At 50.2% G+C, this 12,976-nt stretch overlaps 1 protein-coding gene across 6 annotated transcripts in view; it reads right to left on the reverse strand.

The window, feature by feature from the left end:
- The window catches only part of CELF6 (CUGBP Elav-like family member 6), a gene marked incomplete at both ends in the record, with an annotated part of 29,553 nt that extends 18,491 nt beyond the window's left edge, over positions 1-11,062 (reverse strand). For all 6 annotated transcript variants that reach the window (XM_082649212.1, XM_082649214.1, XM_082649213.1 and 3 more), the window contains 2 exons: positions 6,969-7,051; positions 10,801-11,062. In XM_082649212.1, coding sequence (XP_082505338.1) covers positions 6,969-7,051; positions 10,801-11,062 — 345 coding nt within the window. The remainder of the gene's footprint in view (positions 1-6,968; positions 7,052-10,800) is intronic.
- Between the last annotated feature and the right edge of the window lie 1,914 nt (positions 11,063-12,976).

Consider the following 12,976-nt stretch of genomic DNA (forward strand, 5'->3'; position numbering starts at 1 on the left):
AAAAAAAAAAAGAGAGCCATGGAGAGCAGAGACACAGGGAGAGATGAAGAGACATAGGAAGACAGAAATGATGAGAGAATAAGACAGACCTACACAGGGCAAGGAAAGAGAGAAATACTGGGGGAGATGGGAAGGAAATGAGGGGATAAGGGGTCAGGAAGGGGGGGTGCAGGAAAGGTAGGGAGGAGTGTGGCAGAAGGGTAGAAGCCTGGGGTGGGGGGCAGTGAGGGTGAGCAAGACCATCCTTATTTTATTAGTTCTTAAATAGATCCTACGAATTTCTCACTGGAGCCTAGAGTGACGAGCACATGTAACAGCAGTGGTTTCCATGGCGGCTGCCTCCCCGGCTGGGTTTCTGGGGAGGTGGAGCTCATCGGTGCTCTGGAGGATGTCCCTTTCCCCCCTCCCCGTCTCCACCACTGTTTGATGGAGAGTGGGCATTAGGTGGTACATACATGTCCCACGTGGACCTGGCAGAGTCCAGGTCTCGGAGGCTGGGCACCTAGACTTTCCACCACTCGGGCATGTTGCCAGTATGTCCAGAACTCTGTGAAGAGCCCTGGGCTGGGCCCTTCAGGGGAGACAGCGATGACCCTAGGACCCTGTCCTCAAAGGCTTATAAGAGGGGAAGATAATGCCACCATTTCCAGAGAGCCCACTATGTGCCAGGCCCTTCCTGGGGCACTTTACATACATTGTCTCTAAATTCCTTCCAACCACTCTGCAAGATAGTGCCATTGTTCCCATAGTATAGATGAGAAAGCTGAGGCTGAGGGGGGTTAAATCACTTGTCCAAGATCACATGGTGGGTAAGTGGTTGAGCTGGGATTTGCCTCCAGGTCTGCCTGACACTGAAGTCCATGATTTTTGCATTGTGTCACTCAGCTCCGTTCTTAAGACATGAACACAAATAAAGAGGCACAGAGGGACCAGGACCTTGGGAGGCGTGCAAGGCAAAGTGCTGTGGGAGAGGCTGACTCCAGCTGGAGAGGCTGGCTCAGGGAAAGTTTCATGGGGGAGGCAGGGTTTGAGCTGGGTCTTGCAGCACTGGGGTCATTTGGGCCATGTGGAGATCGTGGGAGAGGTGGGGCTGGAGGCTGAACACTCCAGGTGTCTGGGGTACGGAGAGGGAGATGCAAGTCTGAAGAAGCAAGGGTTTTCTGGTGGGCACCTGACACCGAGGGAGCTAGGGTAGTACAGATTGCTACCAAGTCAGATAGACGTGGGTTTAAATCCTGGCTCCATCACTGACACCTTCCTTAAGGTCTCTGAGCCTCAGTATCCACACTAGTAAAAGGGGACTCCGGATCCCACCTTGAAGGGCTGTGGTGAAAATGACAAAGGCAAGATCTTAGTAGGTGCACCAGATGTAATAAATTTTTCGTTTGTTTGTTTTTGTTTGTGTGGGTTTTAAATGGAAGGATATGAAATTGAAGGGTAGGCAGGGGCCAGATCAGGGCAGGTTGTGAAAACCGTGACAAGGAACTTTGACTTTGTTGTATTTCAAAGGCAATAGGGATCCAGGGAAGGATATTAAGTAGGGGAGGGATCTGTCTTATGAAGGATCCCGTGAGCTGTCATTATGCAGAGAAAGGATTGCAAAGGAAAAGATTAGAGGCAGGAGGATCAGTGATACAGGTGAGGGTGAGGGTGACCTGGACTAGGGCAGAAGGAAATGGACAGATTCAGGGGATGTTCAGGAAGAAGGAACTGGACTAAAGTTCTATTGGATGTGGGGACTGAGGGAGAGGAGGGAATTTTGGCTGACTCTCAGGCTTATGGCTTAGGTGTTGGGGAAGTTGGTAATTTGGGAGTTAGGAGGTGCAGGGGAAGTCCTCAGGGGAGGAGCCCTCAGGGGAGGAGCCAAGATGGTGATGACAGAGTTGAGAAGAGGAATGGTCCCCAGGCTCTGGGCCTTCAGTCTCCACTGGGAAGTGGTTAGGGAGGACACCCGGTTTTTAGGTATGTTCTGTGTGGCTAAAGGAGAAAGAGAGCTGCCCCCATGAGCTACCTGGGCAACCCTACCCTGCCTCGTTCCTGCCACAGCCAGGGGAGGGATGTGGAAGCGGGGTCAAGTAATCACTGTTCCCCTTTGAAGAAAAGAGGGCGTTGCTTCCTTGGCCAAGCACTTGTCATGGGACCTCACGGGAGCTGTTGCCCTTGGCTGGGCACCTATTCCCCTGAGGCTTTCCCAAGTCCAGGCACATTTCTGCTTCAGGACCCAGCCCTGGAGGGGAAATCAAGGGAGAGTATGTCAGAAAGAGGAGAGGACAACCTACTCCAAGCAGTGGAGTGGAGAAGGTCAGAGGCAGGACAGACACGTACGGGGTCCTAGGCCTTCTGCCCCTGTAAGCAGCAGGGAAGGCAAGATCTTACCCCTTCTCCCTGCTTGACTTGCCAAAAATTCCTGCCTTTGGGGTCCACATTGCCCTCTTCACACTCTTCTGTCCTGATCACAGCTCTTCCCTCCACTCAGCACTCATGCCCTCAGCCCCTTCCCCTCACCATGGGAAGAATGCTTATTGGAACCTCCACAAAGAAGGGACTACTGATGGGTCTAAGAGAGGTGTCATGGGTGCAAGAAAGAGTGGAGCAGATAAAGAGGAAACCACCATTTTCAGTACTTTGTTCTATCTCACCTCCTTCCTCTAATTCAACCCACTGCCAAGTCCCATTCGTTCTAGAATCTATATGGATTTCCTAAATAGTTCTCAAGTCCATCCTCTCCTCTCCGTTCCTACCCTAACCCCAGCTCCAGGCCAGTATCATCACTCACATGCCCTCAGCAAGTGTTTCCAGAGGGTCATCTGCCTCCAGCATTGCATCCTCTCCACCCCAGCATTCACGCTGTAGCCAAAGTGATCTTTCAGTACCAGTCCCTCACTCTTCCCTGCTCAAAATCCACCCACAGTTCCCCATTGCAAGCCGCCCAGTAAAGCCCGAGATCCTAAGACTGGGAGCCAACACCTGGTAGTCCTGCCTCCCGTGCTGCCCAACATGCATGATACTCTCCATTCACTTGGAGCCGTAGACATCTTTGCTGGGCACTTTCCCTGACTGTCCCCAGAATTCCAGAAGACACTTTTGTCTTTTAGGTTTCTAGGCCTTCAAACATGATGAAGTATGATCATGATTCAGCTCAGACAGCATCTCGCCTGTGAAGCATCTCCTCCTTCTCCACCCCTGATGCTTCTTCTACGTGCCCAGAGGTTAAACCCCATCGAAGTGCAACAAGTTACTTCTGGGCTGGAAGCTCCTTGAGGGCAAAGGCGCCACCTCATGCACTGGGCAGCTGCTAGCACATACAGTGCCTTTGTGTGAGTTACATAGAGGCAACCCTGTGGGCAAATTAGGAAAAATGTCCCCCTTCCTCTGGGCTGACACAGTCCTGTGATAATGTGCATGGCTTGGTCAATAGAGCATGGCTGGATTTCAGGCCCTGTTTGCCTTTTCCCCTCAAGCTGTTTTGTGCAGGGCACGGCCTGCAAAAGCAAATGTACTCAGTTATGTCTGTCTCCTTCATGGTGTTTGAAGGGATGGATGCCCAGGGGAAAGGAGAGCATGAACATGGAGGGAGACAAGTGTGGGGGCAGGAGGGAACCTTCTGAATCCCAGAAGGTGGGACTGAGGTTGGGCCTCACTTTCTTCAGGTGGATTCTGGAGCCTAAAGTGAGGCTGAAAGAAGTAACTCTAGCTTCATGGGGAAGAAGCTGTAGAAGATGGGACAGACCACTGAGGTTTAAAGGAAGTCCTGAGTAGGGAGTCAAGCTTTGATAGGTGACAGAAATTAGCAGGGAGCTCGTGGAGGGGGGCTGAGGGGAGGTCCCAGTCCAGCAGATAACATGACATTTCTCCTAGCGGTTCAGGCTTTCTCTTTAGGTTTGACACAGCCTTTCCTAGTCCCACAGCGACAGTCCTGCCTGCCTCCAGTCAGAGTCCAGATTGAAGTGTTGTCCCTGCTTCTCCAGCAGATGGCAGGTGTGCCCAGGACCCAGTGCCTACAGAGAGCTGGGCACCCTCCTCTCCATGCTGGTGGGCCTGAGGCCAGGTGACTAAAGCTACTGCTGCCCCTGGCAGGCCCAGAGGAAAGATTGATGACTCGGCCATTGCTGGGGCTGGCCAACAGGGCCATTGATTTTCATTTAGGAGAATAATTAAATATTAATTTTCACTTTGTTAAGCTGAGGAGGGTGAACAAGCCAATCCTGGCAGTACAAGAGGAAGTCAGGCCATGTTGGAAGCCTGTAGATGAAAGGGTGAGAGGGGGCAGATGTACCCAGTCACCATCCCCTCCAGAACTTTAGACCCCTATCTGCCACCAGCTTGGCTCAGGTAACAGTGCAGTGGTTAAGTGAATGAGTTCTGGAGCCAGACTACTTGCATTCAAAGCCCACATCTTCCCATTAGTAGCTACATGACCTTGGGCAAGTCACTTGTTTCCTATGACTCAGTTTCCTCACCTGTAAAATGGGAATGCCAATAACAATACCTTCTTCATAGAGGATTAAATGAATTTGAACCTGTAAAGTGCTAGGAACACTGTCTGGTATCAATATATGTTAGTTATTATTATTTCTCTTTTTTCTCCCAGAAATTGTCCCAGTAGTATAGGGCTTCACTGTCCTTATCTCAGGTGCCCTCAGCCTCATAGAGTACCCCAGATACCCCGTCTCTTGTGGAGCCCTGTGGCTGGTTGAGGAGGGGATTTTTTTTTTTTTTTAACGTTTATTGGCTTCATCAGGTCTTAGTTGCGGCACACGGGGTCTTTCGTTGCAGTGCACAGGCTCTTCGTTCTGGTGCACGGGCTTCTCTCTAGCTGTGGCGTGCAGGCTTAGTTGCCCCGCGGCATGTGGGATCTTAGTTCCCCGACCAGGGATTGAACTGGCATCCCCTGCATTACAGATGGATTCTTTACCACTGGACCACCAAGGAAGTCCCTAAGGAGGGGATTTGTTCTCCCAAAGTTCATCTTAATTTTTTCAGTGCCTTTCATTTGCTTTCAGGATAAAGTCCAAACCCCTCAGCCTGGAGTTCAAAGTTTCCTCTTCAGCCACTGCCCTCTGTGGATCTTCTTTCTGGTCTGGCCCCTGCTCACATGAGGGCCCCCTCCTCTACACTCCCAGCCTCATTTCACACCCATCTGTTCCTCTTGTCTCTGCACCTTTACCATGATGTTTCCCACGTGGAGTGTTACTGTTCGTATCATTGACTCAGTTCTAGTGACAGAAGTCATTTACTCCCAAGGTTGGATGAGTAATGACTTCTACTATTACTCCTAGTAATGCTGCTGTTACTACTACTACTACCACCACCAGCTAACCTGTATTGAGTACTGATTGTCTGCCAAGATCTGTGTTAAGCACTTTACATGACTTAGTTCATTTAATTATTATAACAACCCTACAAGTTCAATTTCACAGATGAGGAAGCTTAGGCTTAGAGAGGTAAAGACTTGCTCAAGGTCATAGAGTCAGTGAGTGGTGGGGCCTGGATCGACACCCAGGTCTGTCTGACTCCAGAGCCTGCATACAGAGGATTGGCGAGGGTGATAAGTTAGTGTTAACTTGACACTGAGTCTTCAAGAGCGAGGCTCAAGTTCCTTCAATTACAAGGATTGGTTCTAGGATCTGACACCCCAATGACAGCCTGATCAGCTCTAAGTAAAGCCTGCCTTATGGCTGGAGAGCTCCAATTCAGAGAAATGACTTCTTTACACGGAGCTGAAATTAGCGCATCTGTTCTTTATACCCCACTGCTCTGTGAGGCCACCCATAGGAAACCAAATCCCTCTTCAGGATGTGAAAGCGGTTACCCACCCCAACAGTAATATGTATCAAGATCTTACTCTGTGCCAGGCACTTGCTAAGCCTCGGTTAATCCTCACAATAGCCCAGAGAGCTAAGTGTTAGTATAACCTACTCCTTATAGATGAGGAAATTTTCTAGTAATGTATCTGAAGACACAAAAGTGGTAAATGGCAGAGCTGGGATTCAGATCCAGTCTGTGAGTCTCAAAAAACTAGTATTCTTAATTATTATGTTATGATGCCTCCCTATTGCAGCCCCCACTAAACCCTATTTTCTCCAGCTAAATATCCCCAGTTCTTCAAATTATCATTCCGTGATATATTTTATGTTCCCATCCCATCCTAGTCTCTTTATGGTAGGCTAGTGACCCTCTTAAATCTGAGGCCTGGAAGTGGGTATGTGTCCCATGTTTGGCCTGCCTGGGACATTTGAATAGCATTCTTGTTCTAGACATATCACTCCTTGGACAAGAAAGAATGAGGCTGTGTAGTATGACTTGCTCTTGGTGAACCCACACTAGTTCCTAACAATCACCACTTTCTTCCTTCCACAGTAGGTCCCACTTTGCCTTTTGTCCAGTGATTAGCCATTAGCCAAGGCCATATCAAGTGCCACTGATACACAGTAGCCTAGCTGCCTGTGGAATCAGATCTCTCTTAACTTTAGCTGCGTGTTTGGGGTGTGGAGGGAAAGCAATCTTGTTGAGTCAAGACACCCCAAAAAGCATTACAGGAAGAGGACCAGAGGGAAGTGCACCAAGGACCCTAGAACTGGAGGAAGTGGGATTCCAGACCAGCAGGGCCTCTCCTCCATGTATCTGCGTATATGCTCACACCAGTGACAAATGACACCTAAAAATCATGATTTTAGCCAACATGGACAAACTCTAGCATAGCTCACAACAGTAATGCCTTCCCTAGCTATGGGCGTGGTACACTTAGCCCAAGAGTCTTGAGCCCGTTTCTTTGGACCAGAAGACTGAACATAACACATAACCTGTAACTGTTAAGGGTACAGGTAAGTCCTCTCCTGGAAAGATGACTCTTCTTCTAGTTCCTGGTCCCAGCCCAGCCCCTATATGCTGCTTTGGCATGCACATAGGGCCTATGTCCCCAGCCTGAGGTGATTTCCCCCCACCCCAACCAACCCTGGTGGACTTACCCCTGGCAGGGTCTTCTGCTCGTGCAGTGCACTCTGGGCCTTGAGAGCAGAGTCCCGGGCGCAGTAGGTGAGGAAGGCACAGCCTGGGGAGGAAGAGGCTGGCTCAGGGGGTTTCCTGAAACCCCCAGATACTCTTCCTGGAAAGACCCCATTAAGTTGACAAACTCAAGGCCACTCTCCTTTAAACAAGGACACTACTTCTGAGAAGGCTTCTCTGCCTCCCACCTTCTCTGAAGGGAGGGGCTTCGTGTGCCTGTGTCCCAGGCTCTGGCTCCTTCTCAATTGCTCATGGCATCTTGCCTACGGAACATGTGTACCCACACCCAGTCACATGCTAATACAATCCCACATCTCCCCTCCCCACTCCAGCCATAAATCCTGTTAGGGTTAGACCTCCCTAAGCAGCTTTGCCTTCAGCTTTAACCCCAGCCTCCCCTTTCCTTTTTGGATTCATACTCCCAAAGTCTCTCAGAATCAGCCTCAATTCCTTCCCAACTCAGTTTCAGATGGGAGGAGACAGAAGAGGAGGAGAAAGGTTGGGACCCCAGGACCCCAGAACTCCTTCCTAACACCTCCTCCTAGTTTGAGTCTGAGGAAGGGATAATTTTGAGGCTTGGAAGATGGGACTGGTTTAAGGGTGTCCTATGGGTAGGAGCTTCTAGGGACTTCCAATCCTATCCAAGGAACTTGATCTGTCAGCTCTCCCAGGACTTCAAGATAGGGCCTCTTAAATAGTTATTGTGCCCCAAATTTGACTTCTCTAAAAGAATCAGTAGATGCAGGGGAGAGAAGGAGTCGGGGTTGAGCCAGAGGATCAGTCCTACCCTCTCTTTGTCCAGCCTCAGAACCTGTAGCCTGCTAAGAAGCACAGGGCCAAGATTTCTTCCTTTCCAAAAGTCATTGAGCACTCACTCATTCAGAAAAGATTTATTGAATACTTATTATGGTGGGACATTATGAGGGCTTGAAGGTAAAGTGGCAACAAGACAGATACATTTCCTGCCTTAAGGGGGATCATGTAAAGGATCATGAGGGGGATGTATCTAACTCCACAAGGTTGAGGAATGTCTCAAAGAACACACTGAATTCTCAATAACAAACGGGTGTTAATGAGGTAACAAAAAGTGTGGCGATTATTTCAAGCAGAGAGAATAGTACATATGATGACTGACTGAAGAATTCAGTGTGTTGGGGAAATGGATGGAAGGCTAGTATGGTTGGAGATTGGTAACTTAGGGGCAGAGTGGCCAGTGGGGTGTGCAGGGATCAGCTCATCTATAACCTCAGTCTGGATTTTGAACTTTTTCCTAAGAACAGTGGAGAGCCACTAAAGGGTTGTGACATTAGGTCTGTGTTTTCAAAAACAGCCTTCTGAGTGTAGGAAGGAGAAAGACTGAAGGAAGAGAAAGTGGATGTGGGAAGCCATTAGGAATGTGGTGCAGTTTTCCACTTAGACCTCAGCAGACTTCAAAGGCAAATGGGAACATTTTCTCCAATGTCTCCTATGTGGTTGCCCTCTTAAGGTGGGTGGATATCTGCCATTCATTGGGTTAAAGTGACCTTAGAGAACTCCTGGGACAAACTCTTATCATATCAATAGGGAAACTGAAGCCCAGAGAGTATACAAGTGGCAGGATAGGGTTTGGAATCTCCAAACTCCTAGGCTGAGCTTGTTTTAAAAGCACTGTGGCTGCCCCCCGTGGTACTCAGCCATCAAAAAGAAAACGAGTCACTCTGGCTTTTGGACATCACTGTTGCTGGGGAGAAGGTGGAGAATATGTTGACTTGGAGACCCTCCTCAGTGATCTTGCAAGGCAACCCTGCCTTCAAGAGCTGTGGGTTGGTTTGGGGATAAATCACCAAACACCTGATTCCGCTTACATCTCTGTTCCATCTACTGCCACCAAGCCGTATTAGCTGATGTCAGAACTGGGCAGGGCTGGGGGCCTCTCAGAAAGGCTCGAGGGCCTAGCTGATGCCTAAAGGAGCCCTGTGTGACTACCTGGGAAAGAGAGTGGAAGAATGAAGGATAAAAAGACAGAGACGCATGGCTTGAAGGACAGATGAATGAAAAAAAAAACAGGAAGAATTGGAACTAAGTGTAGAGAGAAAGAGAGAAAGGGTGAGGGAACAGTTCAGAGACTCCGATGGTGTTTGAGTGAGAATTAAAGGTATTCTATACACTTCCCTTACTGTACAGATGGCTCAGAAAGATTAGCTTGTACTTACATACTGAAATAAATGTCTAGAAAATAAGAAAATAAATTGCTATGGATGGATGTACAGCTGGGCAGCTGGACTGTGTTAGAAGGAATCTGGATGGTATGGTCTTGTCATTTCATGCCCCTCTAAAAATGACCCCACCCAGGAGGGTGGAAGATGCACTGCTTCATAGCTGCTCCCAAATCTTCTATGGGCATTTTCCTGGAGCCTCTATGTTAGTGTGCCTAGGAACTCTCCAAAGCCTCTGAGTTGAAAAGGTGGCAGCCTGTTTCCAGCTCTTAGCCCTTAGGAAAGTACATTTAACTGTTACCCAGGACCCACCACTTCTCTCCTGGAAAGATCACGGAGGATAGTTGGGGACCCTCCCCCACTCCCCAAACCCTGAAACTGCAGCATGGTGAAGGTGGGGAGAGAAAAAGGTGTTTCTTCTTAAATAATTTCCTTCCCCTGCCCATGTATGAATGTGTCTCTGGCTCTCTTACTCCAGCCCAGCCTGGACAGACTTTTCTGCATGTAAACAAGCCTCCTCCCTATTCCTACAGGAGGAAAGGGGTGTGGCTGGATAGGACCTGGTGCGTCTCTCTCTAGCTAGGGCAGGGAGAAGACCCCTTTCTGCCTCTTCAACCTGACCCACCCTGAGGCTCTGGTCCACAGGCTCTGGTCCAGGACCACCCTGTGAGGGAGGGAAAGCAGGAGGCCATAAAGAGGATTGGGAGGGGACAAATATGTGTCACAGGAGTGGGAAGATTAGAGGGTAAAAGAAGCGTAGGTTCAGCTGAGAAGAAGCCTGAGATGAGGGGGCACAAGGTGGCTAGAGTTCCCAGCTGAGATCAGAGTTCTGGACTCAAATCAGAAAAGGAAGACAGTGGTGGGATTCTGGATGGGAGTAGGAGAGATTGGGGCTATTGTTAAGCATGAAGGCGGAATTTGGTGCTGAGAGCCTCCTGGGAGGGGAATTGGATTTTGTGACTTAGACAGGCATGGGTTCTGAAGAAGCGGAGAGTTTGTGTCTGTGAGATTTTAGGTTGGCAGTGTGAATCAAAAGAAGGTTCTGGGGGTTGACTGGTCTTGGAGGCCAGAATGAGGGGTGCAAGCCGAAAATGTGTGTGAAGGTGGTTAGGCCTGAGTGGGGTGGCCCCAGATGGGGGTGGAGGGATGGTGGTTCAGGAATGATTGGGTCCAGGGTTTGGGAGATTGAAGGTGTCAGAGACCTAGAAGGTGGAATAAGTTTCCAAATTCCAGGATTTGAGATGTCTGATGGGAGATAGAGGGAAGTCCAGCTGAAAGGCGAGGAGTGTTGCAATGTGAGACGTGAAGGGAAGGGAGTTGGAGGTTAGAGTGGAGTACATGTCGGGACCAGAGTGATGATCAGAGGGAGGATGTCAGAGAGAAAATTCTGGGTTGGGGGTTCTGTGATCTGGGAAGAAGACTGGGCTGAAGTGGGCTGGTATTAGACTGGTGTTGGACTGGCTCTAGATAGAGCTAGGGTTGGGGCTGGGGTTGAGGCTGGGATTTGGGCTGGGCCGCACTCTAATCGGAATGGGGCTGGGCAGGGCTGGGCAGGGCTGGGCTGGGCTGGGCTGGGCTGGGCTGGGCTGACCCCGCGCACCTTTGTGGAGGCCGGTGAGCCGGTCCTTCAGCACCGTCAGCTCGTAGATGCGGCCGAACTCCTCGAACAGCGGCTTGAGGTCCTGCTCGTCCAAGCCCCTCGGGATCTGCCCCACGAAGAGCTTGATGGCGTCGTGGTCCTTCATCGGCACGGCAGGACCCGGGTTTAGCCCGCTCATGCCGACGCCGCTGTCCGCGGTGCTGAAACCCAGGCGCGGGCCGGGGCCGGCGGGCGGCGCAGACCCTCCGGGCGCCGCGGCCATATCCCCGCCCGGTCCGCCCTCCCGCCGGTCCCGCCTGTCCCGCCGTCCCCTCCCTGGACCGGTGGCGAGGGCCAGGGGGGGAGGGGGCGGGACACGGGCAGCGAGGGCGGGGGGCTGTACCGGGGGCGGGGTCCGGATGGAGGGGCGTAGAAAGGGTGGGGCGGGCTGGAAAAGGGCGGGGCAGGGGGCGGGGCAGGCCCGGGCCGAAGCGGCGGGATGCTGGGGTCTAGCTTCAGGTCCCCGCGCCTCGCTCTCTGGGCTCCCGCCCGAGCTCTCCCGGAGCTGAGCCCCGAGCCCCAGCCCCCGTGTTTGATGACGTAAGGCAGCTGGCCGCCGGGTCTACGCAAATGATTTGCATAATGAGGAAGCAGCGGCCAATCAGAGATGGAGTTGACCGGGCTCGGCCGGGGGCGGGCGGGGCGGCAGGGCTCTCGCGCTCCTGCTCGCCATGGCAACCGGACCCTCGGTTACCCTGTGTGTGTCGAGTGTGTGCAGGCGTGGCCGTGGATCGCGCGTGTGCGCCTTGGACCGCGTGAGGGGAAGTAGCTTCGTCATGCGTGGTGATGTCTGCGGGAGTCAGAGCTAACCCTCTCCTCACACACCGGCACACACAAGCACACACACCTCCAATCACTGGAGCGTTTCCTGCGGGGGCGGATGGGGATTCCTCTTCTCCATTCCCACTACCAAAGCCAGTTACTCGGAGCCGATCCCACCCCGCCCTATCACACAACTCTCCCTTCGGTGTTTTCAACCACTTCCTTACCCACGAGACTCCCGTGCATACCCCAAAAAATAAAAATAAAATTTTAAAGAAAGAAAAACAAAACAAAGACTCCAAAACACTCCTAGAACATGAATTCCTCCTCAGGAGAGTGAGGGAACTTACATTAGCCATATTTGCTCAGGTGCCTAGTTCATCCGAATTCGTGAGCTCAGGAGTGTTATTCTCCTTTTCCGGAAAAGGAAGCTGAGGGTCTGAGGGTCAAGGAGGTTAGGATCAGGCCCACCCCTAACATCTGCTGGGCCCAGGGCAAGAGAAGAAATGAAAAACAGACATACCGGGTATCTAAATATTTAAAAGATATAAATCAAGTTACAATTTGTTAAATAAAATATGTTCACTTCCTATTTCCACAAATACACTTTCATAATAAAAATGAAAAATACGTGTAAAGGGCTTCCCTGGTGGCGCAGTGGTTGGGGGTCCGCCTGCCGATGCAGGGGACGCGGGTTCGTGCCCCGGTCCGGGAGGATCCCACGTGCCGCGGAGCGGCTGGGCCCGTGAGCCATGGCTGCTGAGCCTGCGCGTCCGGAGCCTGTGCTCCGAAACGGGAGAGGCCGCAAGGCCCGCGTACCGCAAAAAAAAAAAAAAAAAAAAATGTGTAAAGCTGTTTTTATATGACTGAAAGTTGGCAAAATATCAGACCTGATAGAATTTTATTACTCTTGCTCATGTCTGAGTATACTCTTGATGGGTCAGTGATGTTCAGAGAAGTAATACAATAAATTATATGTTTATTTCATTAATTTTTTCTTGCCTTCTTTCAGTAAAATTGCTAACCTGTCAATTCCATTGACTATTCTAAGAAACTGCTCAAGAGCAGCAGTAGCAACTGGAATCAATAAAATGTTCTTACAACAATTCAAATTCAGAAATAAACTGTGATTTTTTAAAATTCTTTTTTGACTTTTAATAAAAGTTACTCCTTGTAATTACCTGATTATGGAATGGGTTGCCAGAACATTTCATTTTCACTGAGCTTGATGTATTTTTAAAAATTTCTTTGAAACGTCCTCATTTTATTTATAAGTGTATTGTTTAGTTTCCAAGTGTTTGGAGATTTTCCTGTTATCTTTCTGTTACTGATTTCTAGTTTGAGTCCATTGTGGTCAGAGAACATACTCTGTATG

The sequence above is a fragment of the Grampus griseus genome, assembly GCF_964374135.1.
Source record: "Grampus griseus genome assembly, chromosome: 2".
Classification (NCBI taxonomy): domain Eukaryota; kingdom Metazoa; phylum Chordata; class Mammalia; order Artiodactyla; family Delphinidae; genus Grampus; species Grampus griseus.